This window comes from Protopterus annectens, chromosome 6.part0 (assembly GCF_019279795.1).
Source record: "Protopterus annectens isolate FY-2018-M chromosome 6.part0, PAN1.0, whole genome shotgun sequence".
Lineage (NCBI taxonomy): Eukaryota > Metazoa > Chordata > Ceratodontiformes > Protopteridae > Protopterus > Protopterus annectens.
Window position 1 is genome coordinate 304,993,424 of NC_056737.1, and position 13,901 is coordinate 305,007,324.

Here is a 13,901-nt window from a genome sequence, read left to right on the forward strand (position 1 = left end):
CGACACAACATGTATTACATCTGAGTACTATAAAATGCTGTTTCAGTTTAACTATACTAAATATTCATTATTAATATCTAATGTCTGCCTTATATTTAAATAATAATCACAGACAAGTAAAATAAAGGAAAACCACAACCTCAGTAGAAGGGTTTTCAAAAAGAACTATGTCATTTTATTATACCTGTATACAAACTTGTTTGGAAAGGGCAGAAAGGGGAGACAGTTAAATTGCAAGGGCTGACATTCCAGTAATGCAATGGTAAAGAACCTTGTAATGTTCTGTATAACTCTGAACATTTATTGTATTTTTATGGGGAATACTGGGAAACAGCTGTCATGAAAACATTCTAATGGATTTAGAGTGAACAAGTCATGATAAAGGGTGACCAAAATCATTAGAATGGTCAGTACATGGAAGCTAAACTGACCATTTATGTACTGAACCCATGGTTAGACCAGGTTTTAGGGACAGAGTGTCACTAAACCATAGGTAATATGGCCTATAGTCATTACTTGATGCCTGTTGTGGGTCCATATGGTCCAGTAAGAAAGGGAGACCCAAAGTTATTAGATTTGAGATAAGAAATGTTCAGAATCTTAGGATTACTGGAAAAATATCAAAAGCAGACCTAATAAGGTAAGATGAGTTGCTGCTTATGATGAGTCAGGTTTCTTGGAACTAGCCCAAAGCTGAATTGAGTTATTCAGTATATCAGAAACTGTTCCAAATGCAGGTCAGTGATGAGCGATTGTGAGAGTTATCAGATGTTCAATACAATGTTCCAAATATGTATTTAAAAATATAGTAGTCAGCACAATTGAACAAATTCTGACATTTATGTTATTATACTAGGGTAGATGTCTATGGAGATGTGTCCCTGCCTGGCTATAGCTCTAACATCAGCATCACTTAGTGTCAGAAAATGTTTTTCTAGAAACCACTGTAGAAATAATGTATGAACTTAGCTTTGTTTCCTCTGCACTGTGGGAAATGCATGATGTTCTTAACAAGTATCTTTTCTCATTCACAGGGAAGGATGAAAGCCCTGTTGCCACTGGTCATATTAACCCTACTGCCTAAATCAGCCTTTTCAGTAAGTTGAAACATTAAGTTCTTTTTTTTTTAGTCCCATCTTTAAGTGTTTCTCTATTGCCTCCATCTGTAATATGTGCTTGTTTAATCTAAGTTATTACAGTAGAGAGCCGATTATCCGAACTAATTAGGACCTATTGTAGTTCAAATAGTCAAACATATAATTGAACCGGATAAAAAAACTTTTAAAATCTTGGTTTTTCTGCACGCAAGGAATACACTTTTCAACTATTCAGTAATTTCAGTGCACAATAAAGAATACTTTTCACACATGAGCGGGCTATGAGTTCAAAAAACATGCACAAGTGAGTATGTATAATGTTTACATATTCAGACTTTATGAGTTTTCCTACCCAAAAACTTTGGAAGACTGCGTTCAGATAATTAACGTTTCGGACAATCAACATTCAGATAACTGACTCTCTGCTGTATTTATAAGGTACACATATGCCTGAATTTTGATTTACATATTTAAAGTATAATATTTTTTCCTTCAGAATCCTTAGTCACAGGTTCATACCCAGCAATTGTATTTCTTTTGTAGATTTTTTTGAAAGAATTGTAATACCAATCCCATAAGATAGGCATTGACTGTTATTCTGCATTTAAATGTTATGGCTAGAATGTACACCCTTATCTCAGATCCACAATACTTTTAAAATGAGAACATTGCTTCTCCTGGTCCCTGCTGAAAAAAAGATGATGGACCAAATTCAATAAGGCCTACGCTAGGTTTACACAATATGTAGTCAAGAACATCCTTACCACATTTTTTGTGCTTTCTAGTCTCATAGAAAAATTGCACTGTGTACATGTAGTCTACACTTTGTGGTAACCTTTATGAATCCCTGTCAATATTTAAAGCAGCAAGAAAATCAGCAGAAAAACTAAAATTAGGAGTAAGAAGGTGTGAGTTATACCTGTGTTATCTGTTCGCTCAGAATGGAGTACACTCAGGTGTAGGCATTATTGAATCCTGGGGCATGTCCCAGCTGGACTTACTGCCAAGCTAACACATCATATTACATAAGCAAACTTTAGAAACAAATCCAAATACTCCTAGAAACATATAACTACTTTTTCATAATGGCTTGCTAAGACATGGAGGTGGGTCCTATAGTCATTTTTCATTGTGTCCCAGGATAAACACAATTAGACTTCCTATAAAGACGCATATGTAAAAGTATTGATATAGCATAAATACCCATGTATTTTATTGAACACACACTGAATGGGGGATAATGTATACTCTGACATATTACCCAGTATATAAACTGTTCAGTTTCAGAGGCACATTACCCAGTATATAAACTGCTCAGATTCAGTTTTATTTAAGTACTAGAACCCAAGCACTACACACAAGTACATTGAAAACATCAACCCATGTTCAGTCAAGCATAAAGGGATATAAAATAAAACAAGGAGGAACAAAAGAATGGGAAGACAAAAATAGCAAAACAATAAATAAATTGATAATTTCAACAATAAAATTATGTAACTTTCCAGCAACATTAAATAGTCAGCACCGAGTAAAAGATTTCCAAACACAATATCAAAACAGTAATATTTTAAAGATCACTTGAAACAGCTCTCCATCAAAGACTTATTCCCCAAACCAGACAGCAGGTTCCAAAGGTAGGAACTTTTGATATTCAAATACTCAGTTCTAGGGGAACTCCTGGTACACTGTTGGAGCTGCTAGGGGCCTCTGGAAGCAGAGTGCAGCAACCTGTTTGGTTGATACCAGCTCAAGAGTTCTTACAGTAGAGGAAACAAAGCCATATATGACTAAATACTACAAGAATATTATAGGAAATGCATTGCTTTACAAGTAGCTAATGAAGTAGAGACAATATACACACACACACACACACACACACACACACACACACACACACACACACACACACACACACACACACACACACACACAATGGCTATAAAAAGTATACACACCCCTGTTAAAATGCCAGGTCTTTGTGATATAAAAAAATGAGACCACACTAAATCATTTCAAAACTTTTCCCACCTTTAATGGGACCTAAAACCTGTACAATTCAGTTGAAAAACAAATAAATCTGTTAGGAGAAAAAATATAAAAAATAAAAAAAACATACAATATGCTGGTTGCATAAGTGTGCACACCCTTAAACTAATACTTTGTTGAAGCACCTTTTGATTTAATTACAGCATTCAGTCTTCTTGGGTAGGAGTATATCTGCATGGCACATCTTTACTTGGCAATATTTGCCCACTCTTCCTTGCAAAAGCTCTCCAAATCTGTCACGTTGCAAGGGCATCTCTTGTGCACAGCCTTCTTCAGGTCACCTTACAGATTTTCTATTGGATTTAGGTCTGGGCTCTGGCTGGGGGCTGGGCCATTCCAAACCTTTAATTTTCTTCTGGTGAAGACATTCTTTTGTTGATTTGGATGTATGCTTGGGGTCATTGTCATGTTGAAAAGTGAAATTCCTCTTCATCTTCAGCTTTCTAGCAGATGCCTGAAGGTATTGGGCCAAGAGTGACTGGTATTTGGAACTGTTCATAATTCTCTCCACCTTGACTAAAGCTCCAGTTTCATCTGAAGAAAAGGAACCCCAAAGCATGATAATGCCACCACCATGCTTCACTGTGGGGATGGTGTTCTTTTGGTGATGCGAAGTGCTGTTTTTGCACCAAATGTACTTTTTGGAATTATGGCCAAAAAGTTCAACCTTGGTCTCATCAGACCATAATGCATTTTCCACATGCTTTTTGGGAGACTTGATGTCTTGTTTTGCAAATTTTAGCTGGGCCTGGATGTTTTTCTGTGTAAGAAAAGGCTTCCGTCTTGCAACCCTACCCCATAGTCCAGACATATGTAGAATATGGGAGAATGTTGTCACATGTAGTACACAACCAGTACTTGCCAGAAATGCCTGCTGCTCCTTCATTGTTGCTGTAGGTCTCTTGGCAGACTTCCTGACCAGCTTTTGTCATGACTTTTCATCAGTTTTGGAGGGACTTCCAGTTCTTTGCAACATCACTGTTGTCCCATATTTTCACCACTTTTTTTTTTTTCTAAACAGGTTTATTGTTTTAACATAACACCACTTTTGATGACTATCTTCACTGTGTTCTATGGTACATCCAATGCTGTGGAAATATTTTTTGTACCCTTCTCCTGACTGATATTTCAACAATGACATCCCTTTAATGCTTTGTAAGCTCTCTGTGAACCATGGCTTTTGCTGTAGCAGGCAACTGAGTAAATGTCAGGAAAATCCTACTAGGAAAGCTGAACTTTATTTGGGGTTAATCAGAGGGTCTTTAATTGACGGCAGGTGTGTACCCAATAAGACTGAATGCTGTAATTAAATCAAAACGTGCTTCAACAAAGTATTAGTTTAAGGGTGTGCACACTTATGCAATCAGCTTATTGTATGTTTTTTATTTTTTATATTTTTCCCCTAACAGATTTGTTTGTTTTTCAATTGAATTGTACAGGTTATAGATCACATTAAAGGTGGGAAAAGTTTTTTAATAATTTATTGTGGTCTCATTCTTTATATCACAAAAACCTGGCATTTTAACAGGGGTGTGTAAACATTTTATATTTACTGTGTGTATATATATATATATATATATATATATATATATATATATATATATATAAAACTCCAGAAACAACTGTCGAGGTTCATTCAGAGAAGCAGAAGGAAAATCAGTCCAAGACTACACCAATGATGTCAAAGTAATATTCAAGCCAGTTAAATAATATGGAATCAGCCATCATGTCAATGAGAGCTCTGCTAGCATCAGGAAGTAGTTGAAATGCTGATCCTTCATCATAAGGAGACTATTAAAGACACTAGTGGTGTCCACCTGTGTACTATGTCTGTCAGAAAAAAAAAACAGACTGGAAAGGTCCATTGATGTTATTGCCTTTCAAATAAGATTCCATTTGTAGGCACACTGTTTTCTCAAGTACCTAGCCAACAAATGGAAGGTTACATAAGGGATGATAATTGCACACATCTTCAGGATCCAAGCCTGTCTTTTTGAGGATCAGAATAATCAACACCTCATTTAAATGGGAGGGAAGATATTTCATCCTCAACAGAGAGCAAAGGAAATCTGGTATAAAGTGCTGGGCCCAAAACCTCCAAACAGGGCAGAATGAACATAGTGGACCATGGAACCAATGCATAAGTATTATATTTTTCAAGAGAAAGGGGGGGGGGGTTCCCCATCCTGCAAAAAAAATGTTTTTTGGATTTCATGCTCTGAGATAGTGTCTTGGAACATGCACAGCTTGCTGTCAACATTTCCATGTCGATTATAATACATACATATATATATATATATATATACATATATATATATATATATATATATATATATATATATATATATATGGGTCAACTTCAGTAGACCAAAATACCACTTGCCGAATTACAAATAACCAATATGACAAAACCAAAACCGCAGATTCGCTGGAAAAGAACAACTTGGCCAACATAAAAAGAAAAACACATCGAAACATGTTAAACCCACCCAAGTGGAGGGCTTTGCCAACCACATCCCCACACACCCCCTAACTAAATATACCAACTCCAAGATCACACTATAGTGGGGAAAAGGGCAAATTACCCATGTTGGTCAAGTGTTTCTTTGTAATTTGGGTAAGTGGCATTTCAATCTACTGAAGTAGAGGGTCCTCGTCATATAAACAAAATCCCACATACCTGACTTTCATAACATCGAGCTGAGAACACCGAATTTCCAAAACACCAACCGTTCAGAACACCGACATATAGCTAACAGTAAGTAACTGCTTGACCCGCATGTTGACCATTTCCCCTGACATCCACGGTAGTGCAATCTCGGAGTTAGTATATTAAGTTGGGGGCGGTGAAGCACTCCACGTGGCTGAGTTTTCTTTGCTTCCATTTCAGTTTGTTTTTCGGGGTGGCAAACAGATTGCTTACCTTTAGTTAAACATCGGTGTTCCGAACAGTTGGTGTTTTGGACTTTCTGTGTTCTCGGTTCAATGTTATGAAAGTCGGGTAAGTGGGATTTAGTTTATATGAAGTAGACCCATATATATATATATATATATATATATATATATATGGTTTCACTTTGGAATGTCGAAGTACCACAATCTCGAAATTCAAAATATTGAGACCAGAACGCCGAAAGGTCAGTATGCTGAAATTTCATAATGACGAGTGTTAGAATGTCAAATCAGCTGTTTAAATACTGTTATGATGTTTAACCAGAATGCTGTGACTTTAAGACATGTTATGTTTTAGTATAGTAGTGGGAAACATGGCTGAGGTTACCTGTCAAGCTCCGGTAAGTATTGGAGAGATATATAGTAATGTTCAGTCTGCCAACAGTGAAGTAGTGTTCCTAAGAGAATGTTAAGGAGATTTTGTCGCATTTTAAACAGGCAGCTATTTAGTGCAAAACGGTATGTTTACCATTTTCTTCTGCGCAGTGCGATCTCTGAGTTAATATATTTAAATAGCAGGAGGTGTGGGGGGTACAGCCCCCTCACATAGGGGTGCAGGGGGGCTTGCCCCCTTCTTAAACTTGGAAGTTTAAAATAGTTTGTTGTATATTTGGTTTTGTATGTTTTTGTGGTGGAGTATAGGAAGTATAGGTTTGCTGTGTTTGTTTCAATGTTATGGGATGTTTTTAAGTTTCAGTGTATTCCTGTTTCAAGATTCTGATCTCAATATTTTGAACTTTTAAACTGTGGTAATTTGACATTTCAAAGTGAAACTGTAAGAAAAATTTTCAAGGACTCCAAAGATAACCATAAGGCATTCTTTAGCTATGTCAAGAATCTAAGTGGCAATGCTTAGTGCAGAATGGCATAAAATACACTGAACCGACCGATATCGCCAACATCCTGGCAGACAGGTTCAGTGCAAACTTCAACCCACCACCCCCAAAAGGGCCCATAACCATATCAGAAGAATGTAGAGCCCCTGAAATTACAGACACCCAGGTTAAAACAGCCCTCTCCAAAGCCAAAAAACACAGCATCAGTGGGACCAGACGGTGTCCCAGGCTGCATCCTACACGAGCTCAAAGACAAACTAACCCCTCACCTAAACACACTGTTCAAACTCAGCCTCTCCACAGGCTACATACCCATAGAGTGGCGCACAGCAACGGTTATTTTGCTCCACAAAGGTGGAGCCACAACAGACCCCAGGAACTATCGCCCTATAAGCCTGACTAGCTTGGTCTGCAAGGCTATGGAGCGCATCATCATGGAACTCATTAACAGAGACATTGGGAACCTCCAAACACTGGACCCTACCCAGTTTGGCTTTGTTAAGGGCAGATCATGCCTCCTAAACCTGGTGGACTTCTTTGAGATAGTTATCAAGGCTATAGATGAGGGAAAGGTGGTACACACAGTCTACCTAGACCTTGCAAAGGCCTTCAACACCATTCCCTGAACATAAACCCCTACGTCACAAGATGGGTTGCCAACTGGCTCACAGACAGAACGCACATGGTGAGAGTTCCGGGAGCTAGGTCCGACTCTAAACTGGTTACAAGTGGCATTCCCCAGGGCTTAGTCTTAGGACCCCTCCTGTTCGGCATATACTTCTCAGAGGTACAGGCAAGCACAAGAGGAGTATGGCTGACTGCAAACTAGGGGCTATAATTGACTCTCCGGCTGATAAAAACATCCTCCAAAAGGGTCTCACTGAGGCAGATACCTGGTGTCAAAACCATGGCCTCATGCTAAATGCCAAAAAGTGCATAGTCACCCCCTTTGGAAAAAACAAAGTACCCACAAACCACCACATAGGTGGTAGTCCCCTAAATACAGAAAACGTAATAAAGGATCGAGGGACCCAAGTAGATATTAATCTCTCCTTTGATAATCACATTGCCAAAGTGGTTAGAAAATCCTTCTATGTGGCCCACCTAATCACAAAAGGGTTTGCATCCAGATCAAAACAGGTCATTGTGCCCCTCTACTCATCACTCATCAGACCCATCATAGAGTACAATGCCCCATTTGAGATGTACCTTACAAGACATCTGCAACACCTGGAAAGACCACAGAAGTACCTCACAAAGAGGATCACTGGACTTAAGCAGATGCCCTATGCAGCTTGACTGAAGAAACTCCAGCTGTACTCGGTTGCATTCCGTCTACTCAGAGGTGATCTCTGCCTGACATACAAGGCCATGTCCAACCCAGAATTGATGGACATGCTCCACCTAAAGAAAACCTTATCCCCTCAAGCCACACACTCTAGGGAATCTAAACCTCACCACAACAATAAATAGGACATGCTGGAGGGATAGATTCCTGTCCTAGAGACTTCCCATGCTTTGGAACAAGATTCCAATCTACATTAGGTAGAGCTCCTTGCTAACACTCTTCAAGTGAAACCTTGAGAAGTGGATGGGAAACAGAAAGTTTACCCCGGGGATCACTTCAGTGGCTCTGCAGGACAGAGGCACAGGGAACTAATCTAAGGGGGCCGTGAAAGTCAACACATTCTGGCTAGGCCTATAAATGCCTTTGGGCAGATAGCCTAGTACCTACCTATGAACCTTTGAACATATATATATATATATATATATATATATATATATATATATATATATATATATATACACACACACATATCACATACACGCACACACACGCACGTGCGCGCGCGCACACACACACACACACACACACACACACACACACACACACACACACACACGCAAACATACACACACATTGGTATCTATATGTCTGAGGGTACATTATCTTGGGGTATTCCCATTGTTGTGAGGTACATGCACAGTGATCTCAGAGTTAGAATATATACATAGCAGAGGATACATGCTTTAATTATATTAAAGCAGCTTTCAAGACTCACTGTAATCCTTTGGCAACCACACTTTATTTTTTGTAGCTGTTAGACTCATAATTGCAGCCTTAATATTTTTGATAGGAAGTCCTTATAACAAAATATTACATCGTCTTGATGAATTATACAGCAGAATTTTGTCCGTTCTGTACTGGCAGGATAACAGATTAATTAAATTCACACACCTAGTCAGAGACCTGCAATCTGACAAAAGGGAAGGCCCATCTCTCCCACTCAGTTTAGCCATGTTCTATACTGCTGTCACACTATGGCCATACTTTGATTCCAGATTTTCAACATATGCATGTATACACACACCCACACACACACACACACACACACACACACACACACACACACACACACACACACACACACACATGCCCCCCATGTATATGCTGAGCATTCATTGCATTTTTAATATACTTTTTTTTAATTTAGATTTATAAGAACATTTTGATTGGCTGTCTAATACATATTGGGCAATGTAGCTTCATTCAGTGATAGCCAGCTAGCAGACACTCTATCACACTTTCAGACATATAGCTTTGTGCCTTGACCCCAGCTAGCAGGCTTTCTAACACATATCTAGGAGTACAGTTTCAGACACTGACTTCTAGCTAACAAACAGTTTAACACACATTCCAGTAGTACAGCTTTCAGCACTGGGACTAAGCTAACAGGCTGCCTTCCACATGATTGGAAGCACAGCTTCACAAACTGACATGCAGATATAACATGCACTCTAACACACATTTAGAAAGTACAGCACTATGCACTGAAACATAAATAATAAGCTCTCAGTTTTATGCACTGATGCCACATTATGAAGTTCAGTAACACATCTGACAATGTTGTTTTAATGAGTGAGACCACTGTTTGTCTGTTGCAGGCTAGTTCTCTTTGGACAAGGCAGCAGAAAGTAGAACACTGAGCAAAGAAATCCAGAGATATGTGCTTGGATTGTCAAGCAAAACAATAAATATTGATTTGCAGGTATTTCTTTTTATATTAATTGTTGACATGGCAGTCCCAGTGTACAAACTATGCACATTTTTTTTGTTAGGGAAAGCTAAGAGTTGGTACTTCACATAACAGAGTAGTAAGATGCAAGAAATTATTAACCATCTAGAGTAGACAGAATTAAATATTAATAGCTGATTTGATTATACAGCTTATCAAATTACAAACCACACTACCCTTGCACAAAGGTGGGACTTCAATAGACCCTGGTAATTATAGACCCATAAGCCTGACCAGTCTCATCTCTAAGGCTATGTAAAGAATTTTTATGGGACTAATAAATAGGGATATAGGTACACTAAAGACTCTTGACCCAACGCAGGATGGATTCATCAAGGTCAGGTCATGCCTGCTTAATCTGGTTGACTTCTTTGAAAAGTCACTAAGGCAATGGATGAGCACAAACAAGTGCACACCACATATCTGAATCTCTCAAAGGCATTTGACACCATCCCACAGATGGGCATCATGGATAAAGTGTCCCAGTTAAATGTTAACCCCTAAGCAACTCATTGGAGAGTTCATTAGCTCACATGTAGTACCCAAGAAGTAAGCATGAGTGGTTCTACCTCCCCCAAAAGATAGGCCACTAGTGAAGTGTGGCAGGGCTCAATCCTTGGGCCACTCCTCGTTGGCATTTACAACTCAGAGGCCAAAGCTAATTTTAAGGATTTTTTGTCTGGCCAAGTTAGCAGATGACTGTGAATTTGGTGCTATTATAAACCCCCCAGAGGACACCAGGATCCTACAAAAGGGCCTGTCCCAAACAAATAGCTGGTGTCAAAACCATGGACTAAAACTAAACCCATGAAATGTATAAGTATATCCTTCAGCAAGCATAACTCCCCTATACCTATCACATTGAAGACATCTCCATGAAAGTTGATCCCATATTTAGAAATCTGGGAACCTATATCGACAATAAACTTATTAAGGGAATAGCTGTTTTGGTATATTAGCAAGATATAAGGGCATTATTGCCCATCCCAGAATATTTGTAAGTATGTATTTATATGTATTTATGTAATGAACTGTCCTTTAATCACCAAGTATCCACTGTTGTAAGGACATTCGTTTTAATCACATAGCTTATATCTAAGGGTGTGGTGTCCAGATCCAGGGAAATAATTGTTCCACTCTACTTGACACTCATTAGGTTGATTACTGAGTGAAATGCCCCTTTTAGTATGCAACTATCCAAACACTTATCACAACCGGAATGACCACTACACTTTATCACTTAAAAAAATCAAGGGCCTAAATCATAAAAACTAAGCAAACTGACTCAATGACTTGTTTCTCTTCTCGGTATCATACAGGCTATAGAGGGGTGACCTCTGCCTTGTGTATACCACCTCAACAGAGCCTATTCTATCAGACATATTACACTTTTGCAAGTCCAATGGTACCATAAACACCCACTCAATCTCTTTTGCAAAACTAACAATGTAAAATGCTGGAGGTATAGGTATGGACCACAGAGAATACCGCTTCTATTTAATTGTCTTCCACTCCACATAAAGCAGAGTACTTCTATTACTCTATTCAAACATAATTTGAATGAATGGATGGGTAACTGCAAATTCATCCCAGGACTAGCACTGCTGGCCATCACAGATAAGGGAAATAAGACTGACTGATTATCAGTGGCATAAGAGCAGAGCAACACATCTGCATGGGCTAGACAGATGTCTGCTACAGCCTAACAGGTACTAATTAAAGTTTGTATCTTATTCATTTTGTTAACCAAGTAACTGAATTAGTCCTCAGACCTATCTTAGCAATGGTTTATACTGAAGTGGTGGTGCTGCGGTAGCATTGTCGCCTCACAGTAAGATGTTGTCCTATTCGATTCTTAGCTAAAGCGTCTTCTGTGTGGAGACATGCATGAATGGGCGTACCTTTGTTGAAGGTTGTGCATCAGGGCTGGCAACTCAGCACATAAAAAATCTACTGGCAATCATTAGCAGACCGGAGTTCCGCTGTGGTGACCCCTAACCGGGAAAAGCCGAAAGACACAACAACCTATCTCACCAATGGTTTGATCCACAATGGCAAATGCAAATTCAATATATGTGCTTAGATTTTAAGTTTAGAGCAGCCAATCAAATGGCATGTTTGTGGGACATTTTCAGAAAGTTTCAGTAGCAATAGAAAACCCGTGTAGTCATCAGAAGAATCTGCAAGCTCCACAAAGGCAGTGAGTACAATGCAGGATTAAGGTGCAGACCCTATTGCTGTGATGTAGATATTTTAATCACTGCATCACTTTGCTGCTTTACGATCAAAACAGCTTCAAAATCAACTCAAACATCAACACAGGGGCCTCATCTCATTTTTAAAAGCTTTCCTTTTTATTACCTGTTAACTTTTACAGCTTGCTAACAAACCTTTTATCAAGACAAAACAACACACATGCTCATCATGTCAGCAAGATGTTTGACTAAGTATTTGCCCCTAAGGAAAAAAAAAAGTTATCCCATGACAAGGTTGTAGGCTGTGGCTGCAAAATACTGAAAGTGCAGCCATTGATGGTCTGCATGAGTCCATCTGACAGATCATGACATAAAGTCTCCCCAAGCCCAAAAGACAGACAAACTGATATAGAATGGTTACCTGAGTCAGGGTGACAGACTGTGACTGAGACATCAAGCCCTAACAAACACTCCACAGAAATACTGTAAGTACGACTGTGACCCTTGAACCTGAGACAGACCTAAACTGCAGGGCATAAGGAAGAAATAACATACAATGTTAAAAATAAGAGAGAAAAGACAGTGTTGGTTGCTCTCTGAGGCACTTGAAGCAGGAAGCATCTCTCCATGCAATGTCTCCATTTCCCCTTCCCTAATGACAATAAAACTGAATAAGCAAGAAACAGCATTTCTACAGAAGGAAGAGTTCATATTAGTGAATAAAGAAATTATATACCTGAACTTAATTTCATGGCTTGCCCAGTAGTCAGGAATATTAGCTCAAAGTCCTCCTAAACAACAGATCTGAACAATTAAAAAATAAGTTACAAATCCCTTATTTGCAGATGATGCATTTGCTTGCTGTAGTGTATTTATCTACATTTTCCTACTTTAACAATGTACCCAGGCTATAAGAGGTCCATCTGGGGTTTGCTGGGATGGATTGTGGTACTGTTAGCCAGTTTTACATCCCACATGATGCTAACGTCCTACTGCATGTATGCTTTCGACAGAATCCTAAGGAATATGTCTACCCAGCCATTTGCATGAGCAATATATGGAAAATTAAGGGGATGTGCACTTAAAGGTACATATCAGTTATGGTATCAATGATGTGTGCAGTGAATTAGATTAAAGATGATCACTCCCCAGCCCGAAGACAGGCAGAGAGGGACTTTCAGCACCACCATTACATCCAAATGGGCACTTAGACAGTTCATAAGGGGTAGGTGACATTCCCCTTCTATTTTTTAAGAAAAGAAATGACCTTATAAACTTTGTACCAAAGGAAGAAGTGGTTTGAAGGGCATGACATTTGAATAACATTTTTTTTCAGTATCCTAGAATGGAACTGGGTAGGGCAGTGCCTCTGGGGTTAAGGTTTCTGGAGTACAACTTGAAAGTCTGGGGTTCAGTCCTGTTATCTGGAAACTGTCTGTATGGAGTTTTTGTGTTTTTCCTGTCTGTTTTTTTTCCAGGCACTCTGGTTTTCTGTCACCTCTTAAGAATACACCAGCTAACTAGCTGCTCTAAAATGTCTGTAGCCATATGTATTGCATTTATCCCTGCTCTTGTGGCCCAGGTCATGGCTAGAAAGACACCTGTAGCAACACTTTTCTTAACTAGCTGATAAGTAAATACATAAAAGAACTGAATGAAACAATATTAATCAAAAAAGATGTTACCATGTTCAAGATA

At 38.9% G+C, this 13,901-nt stretch overlaps 1 protein-coding gene across 2 annotated transcripts in view; it reads left to right on the forward strand.

The window, feature by feature from the left end:
• Window positions 1-13,901, forward strand: part of PAPLN (papilin, proteoglycan like sulfated glycoprotein) — a 1,077,292-nt gene that overhangs the window by 148,554 nt on the left and 914,837 nt on the right. For both annotated transcript variants that reach the window (XM_044074058.1, XM_044074059.1), the window contains exon 2: window positions 1,035-1,097. In XM_044074058.1, coding sequence (XP_043929993.1) covers window positions 1,041-1,097 — 57 coding nt within the window. In that variant the 5' untranslated portion in view covers window positions 1,035-1,040. The remainder of the gene's footprint in view (window positions 1-1,034; window positions 1,098-13,901) is intronic.